This window comes from Glycine max, chromosome 1 (genome assembly GCF_000004515.6).
Source record: "Glycine max cultivar Williams 82 chromosome 1, Glycine_max_v4.0, whole genome shotgun sequence".
NCBI lineage: Eukaryota > Viridiplantae > Streptophyta > Magnoliopsida > Fabales > Fabaceae > Glycine > Glycine max.
The window spans coordinates 16937885-16961952 of NC_016088.4; the positions used below are offsets into that span (position 1 = coordinate 16937885).

Consider the following 24068-nt stretch of genomic DNA (forward strand, 5'->3'; position numbering starts at 1 on the left):
GTTAGACTCTTCACATCTCTTCAATACTTTTTCTAGATTTGATAGACAACCATCAAAAGATGACCCAAAGACAGAGAAATCATCCATGAAAACTTCAATACATTTCTCCACCATATCAGAAAAAATTGCCATCATGCACCTCTGAAATGTAGTCGGAGCATTACACAGACTGAAAGGCATACGTCGATAAGCAAATACACCAAACGGGTAAGTAAAAGCTATCTTCTCTTGATCTTTAGGATCCATTACAATCTGATTGTAACTAGAATATCCATCCAGAAAATAGTAATATGACTGTCTTGCAAGTCTTTCAAGCATTTGGTCCATGAAGGGAAGTGGATAATGGTCTTTTCGAGTGGCATCATTCAATTTCCTGTAATCAATGCACATTCTCCACCCAGTGACAGTCCTTGTGGATATTAATTCATCTTTCTCATTTTTAATCACTATCATACCTCCCTTCTTGGGAACAACCTGCACAGGGCTAACCTATGCACTATCTGAAATGGGATAAATGAGTCCTGCTTCCAGCAATTTAAGTACTTCCTTGCGCACCTCTTCTTTCATGACCGGGTTCAATCATCTTTGGGGCTGCCTCACTAGCTTGTAATCAGCTTCCATATTAATTTTGTGCATGCAGTAAGATGGACTGATCCCTTTAAAGTCAGAGATGTGCCATCCAATCGTTGCTTTGTGCTTCTTCAAAATCTTCACCAGTTGATCTTCTTCTGTCTTCTTCAAAGAGTTACTAATGATGACTGGTTTAGCTTCATTGTCCTCTAAGAATACATACTTCAAATGTGCAGGCAAAGTCTTCAATTCCAATTTGGGTTTTTCTATTTGTCCACTGTTCTTCAATTCTTCAAACACGGTATGTCTCTCAGCATTTTCCCCTACACCCTCTAACTCTTTAATACAAACCTGCACTTCATGTTCCTCCTCCTTGGTCAGACATTCTACATGATTAATCAGTGCTTTTTCCAAAGGGGAATGCAGTACCATGGTTGTAGCTGCTAATTCTATCTCCTTTTTTACTTTCTCCACATTAAAGTAGGCTTTCTGATCACTTGGGTGCTTCATTGCTTCAAATAAGTCGAATGAAATTTTCTGATCCTCCACACACAATTCTAATTTTCCTTTCCCCATATCTACTATACAGCTGGCGGTGGACATGAAAGGACGTCCCAAAATTATGGGAATATCCGCATCTTCCTCAATGTCCATTACAACAAAATCAGCAGGAAAGATGAGATGTTTGACCCGGACCAGCACGTCTTCAATCACTCCATAGGGTCTAGTGACGAAGCGGTCAACTAACTGTAAGGTCATCCGAGTAGGCATTATCTCCAGCTCTCCAAGTCTCCGGCACATGGAGAGCGGCATCAAATTAATACTGGCTCCTAAATCAATAAGAGCCTTGCCTACTTAAACTTCACCTATAGAACATGGTATTGTGACACTTCCTGGATCTGAATGCTTCGATGGAAGGATACGTTGAATCATAGCGCTGGAGTTTCCCTCCACAACTATGGTGTCACTGTGGATATACTTGTTCTTCTTAGTTAGCATGTCTTTCAGGAATTTAGCATAGAGTGGCATCTGTTGTAAAGCTTCTCCAAAGGGCATTGTAATCTCTAGCTTCTTGAAAATATCCAGAAATCTTGCTAGATGTCTCTCTTTATCTTTTCTAGAAGGTACCAAAGGATATGGTACTTCTTTCCCTTCAGTTGGAGATTCTTCTCTCTCGCACACTCACTCTTGCTTTTTCTCTTCTCTTTTCTCTTTTTTTTCTATTTTCTCATTTTTTTTCATTTTCTTTTTCTTTTTCTTTATTTTTCTCCCTTTTATTTCTTGTTCACTCACTTTTATTGTTGTCTCCTTCTTCTTCTCATCTTCTACCTCCAACTCTTCTTTAGACTCACTCAAAGACTCTACCACATGGTCAAGTGCTGGGTCAGACACCAGCTGCTATTTCTCTACACCTATTCCATTCTCACTCTCATTCATGGTCACCAATCTGCTTCTAGTCATGACAGCTTTACATTCCTCCTTTGGATTTTTCTCAGCATTAGCTCCAAAGCTGCTAGACGGATGATCTGCCAATTGTTTTACCATTTGTCCCACCTGGACTTCCAGATTCTTTATGGCAGACTCTATGCTCTTATGGTTTGACATAGATACTTGCATGAACTGAGCAAGAGTCTCTTCCAGCTTCATTGTTCAATCATAGAGACTAGGCCCTTGTTGTTATGGCCTGTTAGATGGACCACCCTGGTCTTTGTTGAACTGGTTTCCAGGGTGATTCCTCCACTGTCCCTGTTGTGAATTATATGGTTGACCATGCTGAAAGCCGGAATATCCACCTACATTGAAATTTTGCCTTGGTTGAATCCCCATGTGGTTGACTTCATGTGGTGTTTCTTCTTGGGGAATACAGCAATCGGACTCATGTGCTCCACCTCATATGACACAACCTGCAACATAGCAGAGGGTGAAGGTTGTATAGAATTTAATTGAGTTGGCAGCTTACTTAGTGTTTCTGTCAATGCTTGCAATTGCTTGGACAACAACTTCTTTTGTGCAAACAATGCATCTAGTGATGAAAGCTCTAGCAGGCTTCTCTTGGTAGGAATGAGGGCTCTATCATGCAGAATTGCATGGTCACTAGCAACCATGTTCTATATTAATTCCATAGCTTCTTCTAGGGTCTTCAATTTGATCTTTCCCCCTACAGAAGCATCAAGAAGCTGCTTGGACTGTGGTCTCAACCCGTCAATAAAAATGTTGAGCTGTATCAATTCTGAAAATCCATGAGTGGGGTGTCTTTCTTAGTAAGCCTCTAAATCTTTCCAATGCCTCACTCAAAGATTCGTTTGGAAATTGATGGAAGGATGAAATGGCAGCTTTCCCTTCAGCTGTCTTAGACTCTGGGAAATACTTCTTCAAGAATTTCTCAACTACTTCATCCCAAGTCTTAACATTATTTCCTTTGAACAAATGAAGTCACCTTTTAGCCTCTCCAGACAAAGAGAATGAGAACAAGCTCAATCTAATTGTGTCCTCAGGCACACCAGCCAATCTAACAGTGTTGCAAATCTCAATATAAGTGGCTAGATGTGCATACGGGTCCTCGTTGGGCAGACCATGAAACAAATTGTTCTGTATCAACTGAATTAATGAATGTGGATAGGTTATATTTTGTGCTTGAACTTCCAGTCGTGCAATACTAGTAAAGAATTGTGGCACACTTGAGCTTGAGTAGTCTTCCAGAGTAACTCTTCTTGGCTCTTCATCCATGATATTTGCTTCAGCTAAAATTGTATGAGATTGCCCTTGAGTTGGAAAACTAGAAGATGCCTCAGAAGATAGAGGTTCTTCTGGAGTTGCTGTTGCCTCAATGTCCTGCAAAAAAATTCTGTTTCTTTCTGTTTTTCTTTTCCTACAAGTAGCATTAATTTCCAAGTCTATGGGAATCAAAACACCTACAGAAGACCTTCTTTGCATGCAAAACAAGCAGAACAACAGTTAACCAATTCAAAAGAACAATAAATCTATAGTATCTAGTATTAACAAAAATAATCAAAGAAAAAAATGAATCAATGCCTTAAAACTGAACTAAGCTCTTCTAATGAACTAAGTTCCCCGGCAACGGTGCCAAAATACTTGTTCGCCTTCCCACACAGTTCCTTTTTCTTAAATTTACAAACACTTATATCAAAGGGGAAGTGATATACCGGCAAGTGCACTGGGTCGCCAAGTATTTAAAATTAAAATGGAATGATCTGAGTATCAAACACGGGGAACCTGTTTATTTGGCAAAGCTTTGTTCAATAATCAGGCATTTTGTTGACAGAAAATAATAATTGTGAATTGAAGTAAAAGTATGATATATCCTAATTAGAAAAACAGTAAACGCAAGCAATTAAAAGTGACAACAGTGCTTTAAAAGCGTTGGGTCTTTCTAATATACGAGTTGATGCATATAAAGATATTTCTCTAATTAAGAATGTTCTTGTGTTCTATGTTGAAGACTAAAGTACTAAACCTCGATCCCTCGTAAGTTTAGACTAATTTAAACCAAGCATCGTCCTCAGATCCTTCTTGTTGGACTAGGCTTAATTTAAACAGCATTATAATCACAACATAATTAAAAACTAAAAAACCTGCAATCTATCCCTAGCAATGCAGTTATCTAGTCCTGCTCTATCAAGTTCTAAGGAAACAGTACACTTCCCAGTGCTAAAGTTCCTAACAGTACACACCAATGGGGGATCAGACCAAAAACATGCAACAATGAAGCATCGATAGAAGCAATGAACACATAAAACACATTTCATTAGATATGAAAAGTGTTTACATCAACTGTTCATTAGAAATCCCTAACTAGGGTTTTAGCAAGCCATAACAAGGAGGCCTTTTCTACAATTAGACGGAGAATACGGAGAAATTGTTGCTTACACAGGAAGGGGGATCCCTCCTCCTCTTCTTGGCACCTCACAATCACTCAAACACTCTCTAATCTTGCTCAAAGATGAACCCTAGGCTCCTTGTTGTTGCTTCCTCCTCTAAGTGTGTAAAATTATGTGCAAAAGCATAATGACTTCATTCTTCTTGTGCTTCTACCCTAATTTTGACAATTCAGGCTTTAAATAGGCTCTAAAATCGCGCCGTTGCGCTTAGCGCCACTGCCGCGCTTAGCGCGAGTAAGTGGATTTGGGCTTGGCGCCAATGCTGCGCTGAGCCTGGCAAGAGACGAATGACTCGCTTAGCGAGTTGATCTCACGCTTAGCGCGTTGTTTCGATTCAGGTGCTCTTCCAGATTCCTTCTTCATGCTAAGCACGCTGAAGTCGCGTTTAGCGATGGATACGCGCTAAGCTCACTGAGTTCACTTAGCACAACAATCACTTTGACACTTCAAGAAATTAGCTCCTTTTTACCTGAAATAGTACAGATTTTAACATTAATTCCAATAAAAGAGACCCTAATGACAGAGATCAAAACACAACAAAGTTTATTTACAATTCCTACAAAAGAACTATAAATTGGGGAAAACTATACATATTTTGCAAAAGTTTTCTATACGAAAGTTAGTCGTATAAGACGACTAACACAGGTCAAGAATTAAAACTTCCTTATTTGAAATAATAGTTATGTTCTATGGAGGTCCAGAATTAAAAATTATAGCATAGTTTAAAAACATATTTTGTTGCATGTGGCATAGGAGGAAACAATACCACAAAAAAGGTCTAAACATTCAATAACCCAACAAAATATAACTAGGTTGACACCTAATATGTAATTGGAGAAAGACCATATATAAGCAAAGCTAGCTTGTGATTAGTACATATAGGAGTGCATGAATCAATAGTTCAATTGCGTTGTTTTTTTTAAACTGTCAAAATAATTCACAAACACATGAACTTAACTATTGTCCGATAGTTTAGTTCTATAAAATTGAACTTACAAAATAGTTCAATTTAGTTTTTCACTAAAGTAGTTTAATTTTATACAATTAAGTTCAATTCAACTTCTCAATTATTTTAGTTCAATTTTTCAAGTAGTGATAACAAACCCTCAATCCAAAACTATACAATAATTTTGTGAAGTGCTTACCAATCACATGAACAATCCAAGTTGTCTTATGAGTTGTAAGTTGTGATTGTTCCATTTCAGTTTCTTCTTCATCTTCTTCTTGTCCACTATCAAAATCAAACTTTGATTCAACAACAATTGTAGGTTGAGAATGTAACTGAGATACATGCATAGGCTAAGAATTAAATTGAAATGCATGTGTAGGTTGAGAATCATATTGAGATGCATGTGTAGGCTGAGTATGAGATTGAGAAACATGTGTAGGATGAGAATTGAATTGAGGTTTAAGTGAAGGTTAAATATTTAGTTGTGGTGCAAAGTTAATCTTGTTGGTAAAAAATAGCATCATCTTTAAGGTTACTAGAAAGCAACAAAAACTATAAGTTAAGAAATATATTTCATATAATTAATGCAATTGAATGTTGAGTACCATATTAAAGTGTGACTTTAGATATCTTACTTGGTTGAGATACAAGTGAAAGTAATGTACTAGACTGATGTGTAGGTGGGGGTGGAGGCTCAGTACTAGATTATGGGTGATGAGTAAGCACTGGAGGTGTTGAGTTATTGTTCTTAAAGGTTGCAGGTTTCTTCAAGGTTCTTGATGAGGACATGGCAAGGAATCTTTAGAAGGACTTGGAGGACCTATGACAAGGGTTAGAACAAAGAAGGTCAAGGAAGCTCTTCAACAAGTGTTAACCATGCTATTTGAATTTAGTCCCAAGTTACAAGTGGAGAAGCTTTGGATTGTCAATTGCACCATGTTTCAAGAAGAGTAGAGGGCGCCACCTTTGTTGAGTGGTTTTATTAGCATTTTGTTAGTTGAAATAAAGGCTCAAACTTGTGTTAAAGTGGTTGTTAATTGGATTTGCACCACCTATAGGCTTGTTTTAATTTGAAGAAATTAAGGTTTAATAAGGTGGAAACTCTAGGCTTGTGGCTGCCTCTTGGCTGACCAGGAGTTGTGCATTTTTCCACATGTTTTGTGTCTTAATTCTAGTTTTGATTAGGTATAATGGCACCACCAATTGTTGTTATTGGTGATCATTTCATCTTCTCACTTTTGTAACCAACTTGATGTCATTCCTATTTATAGGCTACACATTTTCTAATAAAGGACAGACCTTGAATTGAGTTTTAATCACCTTCTAAAGTGTGAGAGTGAATCTCTTTAGTTACTTGAGTGATTCAAGAAATTTGTTTATCAAGGAACACCACCTTGTGTGTGACACCAATTCCGGTTGAGTGATTCTTCCAACCACCTTCTTCATTCTCCTTCTTCGTCATTATAAACCTTCATTCGACCTAAACAAATTCCTTCCATTTAGTCCCCCATAAACTCGCCACTTTCTCTCTCCTTATCCATTCCATTTTCTAAATTTTCATACAAGTAAAAAAAAAAAACCTTTGAAGATCCATCCTCAACCCTTGTGCAAATGGGTTTACATCATTTCCTAACAACCAATAAATATTGCAAATCAAGATAATCAAGAAGAAGGAAGGCTTTGTACATCAAGATAATCAATTATCATTTCTTGTAATCAATTACATTGCCTTTGAAAAATTTAGGAAGCTTTCTGGAAGTTGAAATAATTGATTATCAAATATCATAATTGATTACATTGCTTCTAAAAGAGTTATGTTTGTTCTTTCTTGATCAAGATAATCGATTAGCACAATTCTAGAAATGTAAAACTAAGGGTATTTGATTGAATTAATCAATTACAAGTTTTGGTAATCGATTATTACAATTATATTAGTTAAAATCTATAAGTACCATATCTTGTTTTTTTCTCTTTTGTAACTCATTTTATGAACCTTACCTTCTGAAATCACTTTTAAGAGTCAACAAAGGGGATTTTTCTACATTTCTCATGAGACTAAGATGCTTAAGGATCATGCAATCTTCATCATAGATTGATCATCATGGTTAAAGCTTTAAGAGTTTCAATTTGCACTACAAGGTGTATTCAATCTTTTAACTAATTTATTTGTTCAAGTTTTTTGACCTTGGTTAGGGTTACCAAAAAGAGAGTTGATAAGGTTTCAACTCTTAGGGTTTTCCTAATTTTAAGGTTCAAGTTGGAAGAGAGTTTTTGAATTTATTTGATTATGCAATGTGCTTGTAATCTTTGAAATTCATACCTGAAATATCCAACTAGGGTTGTTAGGCATAACTATATGTAAGTCCTCCTGAGGACTAAACTAATAGCAATAAATCACCACTATCAGGAGATGTTGACACAAACCATGTGGTAACAGTGGTCAAGTCAAGATGTATGTATGTAGGTGTTGCACTACCATAACTTGGATCCAAGCATCAAAGGCCTCGCACATTCCTAGTATGCGATAACAATGGTCAAGTCAAGATATATGCATGTAGGTTCTAAAGCCAACTTCACTAACTCTCTTAGACACTTTGAAGAATGTCCACTCCTATATAAAGGTATGCTATATTATAGTCATTGATCAACATTGATACCACTTCGGTACCATCCGATGGATCCATTTTTTCAACATGATCATTCCACAAGGCACCTAAAAAGTGGGCAAGAAATTATAACTTAGGTACTAATCGACTGTTGTCTTGTGAAAATGTAAAGTTAGTTGTAATATGTGTTGGCCAACATTGCTTCAATGTGATCCCAAATAATGATCAAACAATTTAAGCCAAGAAGGAGAATTTGCTCCTTGGCTATGGGTTCCTAAGCTACTCCAGAAAGCGCTTGGTGTAGGTGAGTGAAGAATAAGGGAGAAGATAGGAATGAAAGGCTGTAATGGAAAGCGGTAAATGCAAACAATAAAGGAAAGACTGTAAAGGAAAACTTTAAATGAAGTTGTAATGAAAAGCTATAAAGGAAAGAGATAAAATATGCTTGTGTTTTGAATTGAATTTGTTCTTAATTTTGAATTACAAAGCCTATTTATAAGTTAAAAACTCAAATCTACCACTAAACCACGTTTTATCCCACTTAAAAACTACCTAGAACATGGTTTGGGCATCACTCAACTAATTCTGAATGTTGAAATTGGCTAGCAATTACTGAAGGCTGACAACTGATAATTGCTTGTTTGCTACTAATAATCAATTGATAGTTGTAGATTGAACTGATCCACCTTCTGGTAAATGCTCATATATTCTAGGCATGTTCTCTTTTTCCAAAAAGCAAATGATTTGCTTTTTAAATTTTAAACTAACTAGAAACCACTTCCTATTTTTAAAGGAGCATTATCATCAATTAGTTTTAACTGCCACAAACAATTTTAATATAACAAATTAATGGAGAATATTATCTTATATTTATTAATTTAAATATGAATTATTTCAGCTGATTTTCTGATTTTCCCTATCAATCGATTTTGTCAAATCAGCAGATCATATAAGCAACCGATTGTCGATTTCTGTCATTTTGGTAGACATTGTAAGTAATTGATTCTCTCAAATCGATAAACATTTTAAGCAATTGATTGTCGATTTCTATCATTTTGACAAACACGGTAAGCAATCAATTTGCCCTTAACCTCACTTGGCTAACACTAAAATAAACCAATTTCCCATTAATCGACACCAATTTTGATAACTGAAAGTTGATTATGGGCAAATTCAACATGACTCAAAGCCAAACCTACCAAATGGACAATATTCAATTATCACATGAGGCAGGTTATTGAAATTGCAAAATTCGGTTACCAACAAATGCCCCTTGCATCTTTTAGTTGATGACAATAAGAGGAAGTTGAAAGATGCATTATGTTAGTCGAATTAAGATGTCATCATCAATGCTATATTACCTGCATCAATGCTCATTCTAGGCTAATATGATTTTATTGCATGTGAAAACTTGGATCTTTTGCAACTAAATGGGCTTTACAAAAAATAGACTTGCAATGTTTTATTAAACGCTTGCTATATACCCCCTAGCTTCACCTAAACCAGCTTGCAAAAAGTAGACCTACAATGTTAAGACAACACAATTAGTTGCCGCTAGCTTCACCTCTACTAGTTTGTAGAAAGTAGACTCATAATATTAGCTTAACACTGCTATATGCCCCTTAACTCCATTTGGACATCATTCTGGTCACAAATTCGACTACCATGACATTAGTTGTCGAACTGCTGTGATGATATCCAAACTTATCATAATTTTTAATGTTTTCTAGTTTAATTCATCTTAAATTAAAATATTAAAAATATCTTTAAACCTTATTAAGGCTTAAATATATTTTTAGTCCTTACAATTTAGTATTTTTTTTTTGTTTTATGTCCTTGCAAAATTATTTTTTATTTTTTAGTCATTGCAAATTATATTTGTTTTATTTTTCATCCTTATAGCACTTTAGATAACATTTTTTTCCATAGCTCGAAGTGCTATCTAAAGTGCTTTAGAGACTAAAAGCAAAATAAACATAATATGCAAGGACTAAAAACAATTTCTTTTGCAAGGATGAAAAACAAAAAAATAATGTTAAATTGCAATGACTAAAAAAGTATTTAAACCCTTTATTAGTATATGTAATATTTAAAAAGGCTTATAAATAATGTTTTAAAACCTGGACTGACCTGAAGGTTTGGCCGAGTCGGATGATCAATCAGATTGGACATATAGTTAACCTGGTGAGATCTGCTAAAACTCAATCGATTTTTGAATTTAGAACACTGAATTTTAACTTAACTAATGAACTTGTGAAGTTATATTAATTTTTCATGTATTTTTTTTAGTTTTTTTTACAAGATAATATATATTTTTTTAATACATACCATGTCATGCGAATCAATTAGTAATTTACTAGTTCGATAATCCAATGACCTTGTGCCTTGACCGGATTGATCACCAATTCGATTTTTAAAACTATGAATATGAGAATGTTTTCATCTTTTTTATTTATTTTTCCATTTTTACTCTTATATATATATATATAATATATTTCATTATAATCTCTATTTAAAAATTGTAATTACATATATATAATCTTTTTTTGCTACATGATTATATTATTTATTTTAGGAGAAATTTTTTTAACACTCGGAATCCGATCCACGTCCCCAGTTGGAACCCATTTCCGTAGTCAAAACCCCAGAGAACGTAGCCACAAGGGCAAAACCCTTCCCCCCGCCATGGCACGCGTATCCCGGTCCTCCCCCCCGCGCCTCCTCTACTCCCTCTGCTGCACCACTGCATCGCGGTCACCGGCGTCGTCCCTCATCGGCGGCGCCTTCCATCTCCGCCACTTTTCAGCCGGGAACGCGGCGCGCACGAAGCCGGACAAGGAGCCGTGGTGGAAGGAGTCAATGGAGCGGCTCCGCAACATCGGAATCTCGGCGCACATCGACTCCGGGAAGACAACTCTGACGGAGCGGGTTCTGTACTACACTGGTCGGATCCACGAAATCCACGAGGTCAGGGGCAGGGACGGCGTCGGCGCCAAGATGGACTCCATGGACTTGGAGAGGGAGAAGGGAATCACCATTCAGTCTGCTGCCACCTACTGCACTTGGAAAGATTATAAGGTTTGATTTTGTTTGTTGAATTGAAGCAGTGAAATAGATTTGGGAGAGTTTCTGGTGTCGGTTCAGTTCTAATTGAATTGAATTTATGCCCTGTTTGGATAAACTTCTCTATAAATGAAATAGATTTCTCCAAAAGCATCAGTTAGCTTATGCTTAAGTTGAGAATAAATTTTTAGGTAAGCTAATATGATTAGAACTTCTAGAAATTAGCTTATGCATAAGCTAATTTCAGCTTTTGGATAAGCTTATTTTATTTATTTTTTGTTTATAAGTTTAACAAACATGCCCTTAGACATGGAGGTAATGAGGTTTTGAAGAAATAGGAATCGGGACTGTAAGGTAGTAAGTACTGTTGTTACTATTTTCATTTGACAGTGGAAAAACATTTTAGACTGTCATCCAACTACAGGTTGTATGATAATGTTGACTTTTATAATAACTATTTCAAAAGTTACACTTGGTATGATTTAATGATTTGGTTGAGAGTGTGTAAAAATCATTACTACTATGTTTTTTGAAGTGAAATGAAGTTGGAAGAGTCAAAGAGTTTGTTATAAAGAGTTTGTGATGTTGGTTGATTTTAAATTGAATTGAATTTTGAACTAATAGGAATCAAGAAAAATAAAGGGGGAATTGAGATTTGAATGCTACTGCTGTTACTATTTTTATTATCAGTGTGAATTATGATTAATTATCAAGTTGTATCTAATTTTGAGGTGGTGGTAGTGTGGTTTTGAAGTAAAAGCTATCCAGAAAAAATGAAGGGGGGGGGGGGGGGGTTGAATGATGAGTGCCTCCCTCTTTTTTAAGGTTTTGTAATTTGAGTGATGTTATTATTATAAAAAAGGGTTTAGGGAGGGGGTAAAGTGGGCAGCCATTAGAAGATTGAGAAAGTTGGAGGCTGCGAATATGATTTACCTTCAAGAAACAAAGAAAGAAATGATTGACAAAGCTATGTGTCAGGCGCTATGGGGGATGTAGAGGTTAATTGGGCGATGCAGTCAGTTAATAACACAGCAGGTGTTATATTGTGCATGTGGTGTGAAAAATCATTTAGACTTCACAGGAAAATCATTGGAAATGGTTTTATTCTCTTGGCGGAGGAATGGGTCAAAGAAGCACAGCAGGTTAACTGGTTAATATAGTTACCATTTATTCACCATGTGACATTCATAATAAGAGACTTCTTTGGGAGACCGTAAAGCAGCTGAAAGATGCAATGACAGGGGGACTTTGGTGTATCCTGGGTGACTTTAGCTCCATCAGGGACCCTGATGAACGATTTGGCAATTGCCATAGGTTATCCACAAATAACAACATCAAAGAATTTAATGAATGGATAGATGATTTGGAGGTTCTTGAAGCACCATGGATGGGTAGAAAGTTCACTTGATACAGACCAAATGGTGCATCTAGGAGCAGGTTGGACAGGTTTTTGGTACCGGAGTGGTTTGACAGATGGCCTGAAAGCTTTCAAACCACTCTGGTTAGGAATTTCTCAGATGATTGTCCAATTTTGCTTCGATCTAAGGTTGTTTATTGGGGTCCTAAACCGTTTAGGGTTTTGGACTGTTGGCTATCAGATAATTCCTTCAAGGAACTTGTTCATCAATGTTGGACATCTCATCAACAATCAGGTTGGGGAGGATACGTGCTCAAAGAAAAATTAAAACAGAGGATGAAGATTTGGAACAAGGAGCAGTTCGGTGATACCTTCAAAAAGGTCAAAAAGATTGAGTTCGAATTAAATAAATTGGAGGAAGACACAATCCAAAGACAGCTATCTTTCCAAGAAGACATGAAAAGGAAACAATTACAAGAAGCTCTATGGGTAGCGGCCCAAGCTCATGAATCTCTGTTGAGGCAGAAAGCGAGATCGAGATGGATCAAGGAGGGTGATTGCAATTCACGCTACTTCCACTTGATGATTAGTGCTAATTGCAGGAATAATTCTCTAAAGGGAATCATGATTGATGGGACTTGAATAGATGAGCCACATAAGGTGAAGGAGGAAGTAAGGACTTTCTTTTCACAAAGATTTCAAGAACCACATTATTGTAGGCCCAGGCTTGATGGTATCAATTTTTAGACAATCAACCATCATCAGAATAATATGTTGGTGGCCCCTTTTCAGGAGGAGGAAGTAAGGCAAGCTATTTGGGATTGTGGGAGTGAGAAATGCCTAGGTCCTGATGGCTTGAACTTCAAATTCATAAAGAAGTTTTGGCAGCTGTGTAAACCTGATATCCTTCGCTTTTTAGATGAATTCCATGCCAATGGTGTTTTCCCCAGGGGTTGTAATGCATCCTTCTTAGCATTAATCCCCAAGGTGTCTGGTCCACATCTCTTGAATGATTATTGACCTATCTCCCTTATAGGTTGTATGTATAAGATTGTGGCAAAACTGTTGGCTAAAAGAATGAAGAAGGTGATGCCATCTATCATAAATGAGACCCAATCTGCTTTTATTGAAGGGAGACATTTACTTCATAGTGCACTCATAGCAAATGAGGTGATACATGAAGCCAAGAGGAGTAACAAATCATGTCTTGTCTTCAAAGTGGATTATGAAAAGGCATATGACTCGGTTTTATGGAATTTTTTGTTATATATGCTGAAGGGAACAGGTTTCAGTCCGAAATGGATCAAGTGGATTGAAGGGTGTATGAAATCTGCATCTATTTCAGTTTTGGTGAATGGTAGCCCGACAGCTGAGTTCTTACCTCAAAGGGGTCTTAGGCAAGGGAATCCATTGGCACCCTTCCTATTTAATATTGTTGCTGAAGCTTTGACTGGGTTGGTGAGAAGAGCTATGGAGGAAAATCTGTATAAGGGCTTCCTAGTTGGTACCAATAATGTACCCATCAGCATCCTACAGTATGCGGATGACACAATCTTTTTTGGGAAAGCGTCTAAGGAGAATGTTGAAGCCATAAAAGTTATCCTAAGGTCTTTTGAATTGGTCTTTGGCTTAAAGATCAATTTTGCTAAGAGCTGTTTTGGAGCTTTCGGAATAACAAATCAATGGAAGCAAGCTGCGGCCAATTACTTTAATTGTGGTTTGCTGGCTTTTCCTTTTGTTTATCTTGACATACCCATAGGGGTCAACTCGAGGAGGTGTCAGATGTGGGACTTGATCATCCAAAATTGTGAGAGAAAACTAGCAAAATGGAAGTGAAGACACATTTTGTTTGGGGGGAGAGTGACATTAATACAGTCCGTACTAACATCAATTCCTATCTATTTCTTTTCTATTTGATTGTGAAATTGACTTGGCTATCAGTTTCCTTGGAGAGGTTGAAGGCAGGCCCATACAGCAACAGGGAGATGATGAATGGGAGTGGATAGGACACCCATCAGGTACATACTCTACACACAATGCTTATCAGTTGTTATGGGAGGGGGGAGCAGTTGAAAGTAAGGAGGATTGTTTTGCGGAGATATGAAAATTAAGGATCCCTAGAAAAACTGCGGTATTTGCGTGGAGACTATTTAGAGATAGATTGCCAACAAAGAAAAATTTGCAGAGGAGACAAGTGCAGATTTTGGATCAGTTATGCCCTTTTTGTGGTAGTGTGGAGGAGGAGGCATCCCATTTATTCATTCACTGCATAAAAATCCAGCCTATTTGGTGGGAAACCATGTCGTGGATGAATATTAAAAGTGCTCTTCCATTTAACCCAAAATGTCATTTCCTCGAACATTCATTTGTTCAGGTGGATGGCATAAGGGTCAAGAGATGGGAATGTTGGTGGGTGGCATAAGGGTCAAGAGATGGCAATGTTGGTGGGTGACTGTGGCATGGTCCATTTGACAGATGCGAAACATAATTATATTCTCCAATGCAATTTTCAATGGCAACAAGTTGGTCGAGGATGCAATGTTCTTAATTTGGACTTGGCTTAGAAACTTCAAGAAAGATTTCACACTTCACTTTAATCAATGGCCAAGTCATATTCGACAAGGCTTTTTGTATCAGTAGAGGGTAGTTTTTGCTTCGATTTTTAGCAGCTGTATATTACTTATGTAACCATAATATGGTTCCTAATCAAACTATATTAGTTTCACTGAGGAACCATGTTTATGGAATCCTATCTATGTACAAAGTACCTCTGGTACTTCAATCCTATATATATATATATATATATATATATATATATATATATATCTATTTTTGCCGATCCAAAAAAAAAATTATAAAAAAATTTGAGTGTTATTATCATTATCAATGTGGTTATGATTATCTCTGATCATGCTTAACTGAAATGGGTGGGGAAAAAGTGAAAAAAAAAGATGTGCTAAAATGAAGCAAATTGTATCTTGAATAGAAGTCAATCAGAAATGTTGAAAAATTAGATAGACTACTTGTTTTACTTGCTTGTAGTATGACGGGAAGGTAAACTGACATAAACTTGCTCCTAGTATTTTTTATCTCCCTCTTTGTCTTACATATTTAAGAGAGTATACATTACTTGCTGTGTTTCTTTTTGTTTTTGTCGGTTAACTTAACTGATATTCTAACTACTGTAGTTAGTTATTAGTCTGTTATCAGTTTAGTTTAGTTAGTTAGTGCCGGAATTGAAGACAAACAGTGACGACGACCATGATGGGCGCGTCATACCGGTGCCGGAAACGAAGACAGACGGTGAGGACGACCATGGAGCAATCCTAGTATCCAGTGGTTATCGCGACTGCAATTATCCACTGGGTAACGTCGTTAGCCCGTGGACGCTACGCAGTACCTGTCAGGTCACATCAGATCACCAGGCGAGGAACGCAGGGCCACAGCTAACGGACACCTACCCTCAGGATACGCGATCCAAACAAGGGGAGATGATGCGTGTCGGGGGCGCAACCTCTGCTGGAAGTGAGAACTTGATTCACGATAAAGGAAAAAGAGTTATGGGGGAAAGTAGCGGAGCAGCAGCGGCATGGAAGGTATCAGCAAAAGCAATAGGTGACGTGGCAGCAACAAGCAACGTGGTAGAATTTGAAAAGGCTGGGGTTGAAAATTTCAAAATTAAGAAGACACAGGTGGCAGCATTTGAAAAAGCAGCGTGTGAGGAAGTGGATACCAGTCATGTGAAGGGAGGAAGGCCCATTAATAGAGTGGGGCTTTCTATTTGCACCCCCATACAGCACAAACAACCTTTGGGCCTTATTTTGCAAAATAGTAATGGAGGACTTGATAGCAACTGCAAGGTATATTCAAGACAGAGGAGGTATCAAAAGAAAACTCATATGGGCCAGCCTTCACCTATTGATGAGACAGAAATAGGTCTGTGTAGCTTCCATACCCAGCACCTTCAGGACGTGGTACTAGATGGGTCTGCTGCCAATAACTATAATGACTCCACAACAAAGAAAGCATCACACAACGAAGGTACAGAGGAAATTGTGGAGCTACAACACTGTCAAGAGGCAACCAACATGTGGAATCGGGCTAAACAATTAGGGGCTACAGGAGGAGATGATCAGCAAATAATCATTGAGAAAATAAAGGAAATGGAGGAGAGAGATAAGAAGGAAGCAGAGAGGTTGGGAAACAGTAGCGGTTATCCATGAATATTATATCATACAATGTCAGGGGATTAGGGAGGGGGGTAAAATGGGCAGCCATTCGAAGACTGATCAAGAAGGAGAATGTGGACATGATTTGTTTACAGGAGACAAAGAAAGAGTCAATCGATAAAACAATGTGTCAATCACTGTGGGGGGATGCTGAGGTCAGTTGGGAGATGCAACCCGCTAATAACACAACAGTTGATATTTTATGCTTGTGGAGTGAAAAAACATTTAAACTTCAAACGAAAGTTATCAGTAGTGGTTTTATTTTCCTGAGAGGAGAATGGATTAGGGAGGCACAACAAATCAATATACTCACAATCTATTCCCCATGCAAAATACGAAATAAGAGGACATTGTGGGATCAGGTAAAGCAGCTGAAACATTCACTATCGGGGGATCTTTGGTGCATCTTGGGTGATTTCAACAGCATCAGGGACCCAGCTGAAAGATTTGGAATCTGCCAAAGAGACTCAGGGATTAACGGCATCAAGGAGTTCAATGATTGGATAGATGATTTGGAGCTGGTTGAAGCACAAGCTTCAATTCAGATCTCAAGAGTGTGTATTCTTGGGTTATTCTCCTTCACACAAAGGTTACAAGTGTCTAGCTGCTGATGACAGATTGTATATTTCTAAAGATGTCATTTTCAATGAAAATAGCTTCCCTTATCCTACCCTATTTCTTGAGCCATCTTCAGTAACTTGAGGTTCCTAATTCTACATCCACCCTTACTGTGTTACCTTCCTCTCAGCTTGCATCATCATCTAGTAACACAAATAACACCTTATCCTCACTTCATCTCATTCATCATCTGTTTCACCTGATCACAGTGAACAGCATGCAGCTTCCTAGCACTTCTCATTCACAACCCTTGAATGTCACTGATATTGACTTACCTCCAGACCAAAATCCCATCTTATCACAAGACCAAACCAATACTACTATACCACAAGACCAAAGTTGCACCTTTTCTCCTACTGATACTGTACCAAACAGACATCTGAATACCCATCCTATGTGTACCCGTGCTAAGTCGGGTATTGTTAAACCCAGAATTAATCCTACTCTTTTACTAGTTCATCTTGAACCCAAATCAACCAAAACTGCTCTGGCTGATCCTTCTTGGTATTCAGCTATGCAATCTGAATATGATGCTTTAATAAGGAGTGGTACTTGGACTTTAGTTGATCTCCCTCCTACTAGAACAACAATTTGGTGTAAGTGGGTGTTTAGAGTAAAGGAAAGTCTGGATGGCTCAGCCAACAAGTATAAAGTTAGGCTTGTTGCTAAGGGTTTTCACCAACAGTTGGGATTTGATTATAAGGAGACCTTTTCTCCTGTAATCAAACTATCACTGTTAGGTTGATTCTTTCTCTTGCTATTTCTCACAACTGGCCCCTTCAACAGCTTGATGTTAACAATGCCTTCCTTAATGGCATTCTTGAGGAAGAAGTTTACATGACTCAACCTCCTAGATGTGTGTCTTCCAATAAGACTCAAGTATGTAGACTACATAAATCTATTTATGGCCTAAAGCAGGCTCCTAGAGCCTGGTTTGACAAACTAAAAACTATTCTTACCAGCTTCAAGTTTTCTTCAAGCAAATGTGATCCTTCTTTCTTTGTTTAGAATCAGTTTGTTGTCATCTTAGTTTATGTAGATGATGTCGAAGAAGGAGAACATTGACAAGAACATATGTCAAGCACTGTGGGGGGACACTGAAGTTGGGAAGCGCAGCCTGCATCTAACACAGCAGGAAGGATCTTATGCATTTGGAGTGAAGAAACTTTCAAATTACAAAGCAAAGTCATTGGCAGAGGTTTCATTTTGCTGATAGGCCAATGGCTTAAGGAGGCTCAACAAGTCCATATTGTCAGCATTTACTCACCATGTGACATTCAGAATAAAAGAATCTTATGGGAAAACAGCTGAGAAATTCACACAACGGAGGACTATGGTGCATTTTGGGTGACTTCAACAATGTTAGAAATCCATCAGAGAGGTTGGGTCATTGTTAGAGGGGGGAGGGGGATAATAGCATTAAGGAGTTTAATGACTGGATTGAAGAGATGGAGGTAGATGACACGCCATGGGTGGGAAGAAAATTCACTTGGTTCTGCCTTCTTCGAATGGATCTGCTAGAAGCAAGTTGGACAAATTTTTAGTATCTCATGATTGGATTGCTAAATGGCCTGCAACCACCCAATTCACCTTGGATAGAAATTTCTCAGATCATTGTCCAATTTTGCTAAGGTCGAAGTTCATAGATTGGGGACCCAAACCTTTTAGGGTTCTTGATTGTTGGCTTCTAGACAGCTCATTCAACAGGACTGTGCATGATTGCTGGACATCCACTCAGCAAAGTGGGTGGGGAGGTTATGTGCTTAAAGAAAAAATAAAACGCCTCAAAATAAGACTGAAGAATTGGAATAAGGAACAATATGGGGACACCTCTAAGAAGATCAAGCAGGTTCAAGAGGAGTTAAGCAAGTTGGAAGAGGATACAATTGACAAACAATTATCTCCCCAGGATGCCATGTCTAGGAAGCAGTTACAGGAAGCATTGTGGATAGCTGCCCAATCACATGAGTCTTTACTAAGGCAGGAAGCTAGATCAAGATGGATTAGAGAAGGTGATTACAACTCAAGGTACTTTCATATGATGACGAATGCGACTCGCAGGAATAATCTATTGAAAGGAATCATGATTGATGTGTCCTGGGTTGATGAACCTCAAAAGGTGAAGGAGGCAGTTAGATTGTTCTTCCTACAAAGATTTCAAGAATCTGATCCACACAGACCAAGACTAGACGAAATTCGTTTTCAGAAAATTAATCAACAACAAAATGATATGTTGTTGGGGCGATTCCAGGAGGTGGAAGTAAAAGAGTCTGTTTGGGATTGTGGGAGTGAGAAAAATCCAGGTCCAGATGGTCTCAATTTCAAGTTTATCAAGAAGTTCTGGCAAATCATAAAGCCTGATATCCTTCGATTTTTGGATGAATTCTACATTAACAGACGTTTCCCAAGGGGTTGTAATGCATCTTTTATAGCCTTAATTCCTAAGGTGGCTGACCCACAAGTCTTGAATGATTATAGACCTATTTCATTAATAGGTTATGTATACCCATGATTTTTCTCACTCCCACAATCCCAAACAGGCTCTTTGAGGGATAAATCCCATCTTGAATGATGGGGTTTTGCCTCAAATGGATCCAATGGATTGAGGGGTGCTTATCATCTGCGTCTATTTTGATTCTGGTGAATGGAGTCCCTCGGCAGAATTTATCCCTCAAAGAGGCCTCAGGCAAGGGGATCCACTTGCGCCCCTTCTTTTTAATATTGTTGCTGAAGGTCTAAATAGACTGATGAGACAATCTGTGGAGAAAAATCTCTTTAGAGGGTTTCCAGTGGGGAGAAACAAAGTGGACATTAGCATTTTACAATATGTGGATGACACAATATTCTTTGGTGAGGCGTCAATGGAGAATACTAAGGCAATCAAATCAATTTTGAGGACCTTTGAACTTGCATCGGGTCTCAAAATTAATTTTGCAAAAAGCAGTTTTGGAGCAATTGGTATGCCAGAATCGTGGAAGCAAAATGCAGCTAATTTCTTGAATTGTAGCCTGCTGTCCATTCCTTTTTGTCTACTTGGGGATACCCATTGGGGCAAACCCAAGGCGGCGTCAGTTGTGGGATCCCATCATCAATAAGTATGAGAGGAAATTAGCAAAATGGAAGCAGAGACACATATCTTTTGGGGGGAGAGTTACTCTTATACAGTCAGTCTTAACTTCTATTCCCATTTATTTCTTCTCATTTTTCAGGATTCCTAGAAGGGTTGGTGGACAGGCTGGAGTGCATACAACGCAGATTTATTTGGGGTGGTGGACCTGACCAAAACAAGATTGCTTGGATCAAATGGGAGACAGTTTGTCTCCCAAAAGAAAAAGGGGGTTTGGGAATCAAGGACATCAACAGCTTCAACCTTGCACTGCTTGGCAAATGGAAATGAAGTCTATTCCAACATTATCAAGAATTATGGGCTAGGGTATTGGAGTCAAAGTATGGTGGATGGAGGAGCCTAGATGAAGCATCACGAGATACTAATGATTCCATATGGTGGAGGGATCTAAAAATGACTCTTCACCATCCACAACAGGAAAATGCTTTTCTTAATGGAATGGTGTGGAGGGTGGGGTGTGGTGATAAAATTAAGTTCTCGAAGGATAGGTGGATTGGTGGTGAGACAACATTGTTAGGAAAATACCCTAGGCTATACCTCAATTCCTGCCAACGGAATCAGCTCATTCAGCAGATGGGAGCTCATAAAGACATAGGATGGGAGTGGGACTTCAAATGGGGGAGGCACTTGTTTGACAGTGAGATTACTATGGCTGCTAGCTTCCTAAATGATGTGGAAGGCAGCCAAATTCAACCGAATAGAAGGGATGATTGGGCTTGGAAACCAGACCCAAGTGGCCAAAATTCAGCAAAAAGTGCCTATGATGTGTTGAGGGGAGACTTAATAGAGGGGAATGATGTTGAAGTTTTCGAAGAAATATGGAAGCTAAGGATTCCAACCAAAGTTTCAGTTTTTGCATGGAGATTACTTAGAGATAGACTGCCAACTAAATCAAACTTGCGAAGGCGACAAGTGGAAATTAATGACTCAAGATGCCCATTTTGTAGGAGCATAGAGGAGGATGCAGCACACTTATTCCTTCACTGCAGTAAAATTCTCCCTATATGGTGGGAATCTATGTCTTGGGTGAACATTCTTGGTGCCTTTCTGCAAAACCCAAGGCAACATTTCTCACAACATGTGTCTGCTGTGGCTAAGGGAATTCGGGCTAATAGATGGAGGTGTTGGTGGTTAGCCTTTACATGGTCTGTATGGCAGCTGAGGAACAAGATCATTTTCTCTAATGACACTTTCAATGGCAATAAATTCATGGAGGACACCACATTCTTACTTTGGACATGGCATAGAAATTTCGAGAAAGATTTTCTAATTCATTATAATCATTGGTCATCTAATCTTACAGCTGCTTTTGTTTATTAGCCGAGGGTAGAAGCCATAGGTTACTGGTAGCTATATCACACTGTTACTACCCAGCTTTTGGTTCCCATCGAGACCGTTGTTAGTCTGATTTATGGAACCAATTGACTAGATCTCTATGTAATCATTGTACCTCTGATACTTGGATATATATATATATATCTTTGCTGACCCAAAAAAAAAAATGTAAATGATGTCATTATCATGGGTAACAACACCACTTTGGTTCATTCTCTTGTTTCAAAACTGAATTCTGTTTTCTCCCTCAGATCTTGGTGACTTGGACTATTTTTTGGGTATTGAAGTTCAAAGACAGAATGATGGTTCTCTCATTATAACTTTATCAAAGTATATCAAAGATCTCTTGGCCAAGACTAAAATGGATGAATCAAATCCTATCTCTTCTCCTATGGTTGGGGGTTGTAAATTGACCAAGTTTTGCTCTGAAGAATTTTCTAATCCTACCTTATATAGGTCCATAGTTGGTGCTTTGCAGTATGCTACTATTACAAGACCTGAGATTAGTTTCTCTGTCAACAAGGTTTGTCAGTTCATGTCTAAACCTTCTGAGCAACATTGGTTTGTTGTAAAAAGGATTCTAAGGTATCTTAAGGGTACTGTTTCTTGGGGTCTACACTTTCAGTCTGCTTCTCTTAGGCATCCCTTTCCTCTTCATGCCTATTGTGATGCAGATTGGACCTCTGATCTTGATGATAGGAGGTCTCTTCCGGAGCTGCTATTTTTCTTGGACCTAATCTCATCTCTTGGTGGTCTAAGAAGCAATCAGTTGTTGCAATGTCTAGTACCGAGGCAGAATATAGAAGCATGGCACTTATTGCAGCAGAAGTTACTTGGATTCAGTCTCTTCTTTCTAAACTCCAAGTAGCTTACACTGCTCCTATTATTATGTGTGACCACATCAGCACTGTTTCATTAGCTCATAATCCTGTTCTTCACTCAAGAACCAAGCATATGGAGCTTGATCTATTTTTTGACAGAGAGAAAGTTCTCACCAAACAACTCAATGTTGTTCATGTTCCTGCCTTGTATCAACTGGCTGATATTCTGACCAAGGCTCTATCTCCTTCATTTCTTTCATTCAGGTCCAAGCTCAGAGTAGTTGAACGCCATTCTTCCAACCCCTCATGAGCTTGCGGGGGAGTATAAGAGAGTATACATTACTCGCAGTGTTTCTTTTTGTTTCTGTCAGTTAACTTAATGATGGACGCTGATGATGATGTAGAAGAACTCAAAAAGCTGGACATCGCAAGGATTTTAATCAGGACATCATGGAAGCCACTCATACAGCACACTGTGAACGTCCACATACAAGGAGAGTTATATGAGGTGAACATAGTGGAGGAAAGTGGGAAGTCATGTGCTAACTGTCAGCGCCGGCAATGGAGTGACCATAGCTCATCGGATGAAATACTGTCGGACGAAAGCGAAGATGGAGAAATATGGGAAGACATCCCGACATCGCGCTGGACTCGCATGCAACAACAAAATAAAGAGGCGGATTACGGGGGGATCAAGGGAGGAGCTTCGTCGTTGGGGTCTTTGGAGGAACCGAGGAGGTTGCTGGGAGGAAACACACCTCGCGACGATAACCTACAAGAAGTTTGGCCAAGTCCCAAACAAGGAAGAGCGGAGGGGGAGGACAGAATGGCGGTGGCAAACACGGTGGCAAACACGCATGTCAGAGCGACGCAGGTGACGGCGGAAATCCCAGTCGACATCGACACGCCGGAGGGTACTAGGGACGCATCGCAGACCATGGAGAATATCGTGAAGCCAACGTCGCCGGAAAATTCGGTAGGGGAAGCTGAAGGAGACGAACCACTACGGGTAACCACTGGGCTTTGCGATGGACCAGAACTGGGGGACAAAGCTGTTGACTGTCAGGTAATATCGAAGTCTGTCATCATGCAGAGAGAAGATGCTCCGGTGCAGAGGCATGGTAGGGTGGAGCAGGGGACAGTACAGCTACCTTCGAACCAAAAGGAAGGTCTGATGCATAAGGGAAGCTGTGTTCCAGGGGAAAAAGCAGGAAATAATCACGAAAGAGGAAAAGGGGGGACAGATATGAACGTTGAAGAGAAGAAGAGGGGCTTTAAAATTGAAGAACCACATGACAAGCGCATGGGATGGGAAGTGGATGAGGCTTTTCATATTCACACCCCCACTAATATATTTCACCCCCAAACATCAGATCTAAATAGCCCGAGTCAAGCCCAATGCAGCTCCTGGCAAGTGTACTCCCGAAAAGGTAGGGGCAAAAAGAAACTAGCCCATGGAAGTGCCGGTAACAGCCTGCGGGATACCATAGCATA

General features: G+C 38.8%; 1 protein-coding gene across 1 annotated transcript in view; it reads left to right on the forward strand.

The window, feature by feature from the left end:
- The first annotated feature begins 10610 nt into the window (after positions 1–10610).
- LOC100796646 (elongation factor G-2, mitochondrial) overlaps positions 10611–24068 on the forward strand; it is a 72835-nt gene continuing 59377 nt past the window's right edge. Inside the window, exon 1 of the mRNA XM_003516757.5 lies at positions 10611–11102. Coding sequence (XP_003516805.1) covers positions 10710–11102 — 393 coding nt within the window. The 5' untranslated portion in view covers positions 10611–10709. The remainder of the gene's footprint in view (positions 11103–24068) is intronic.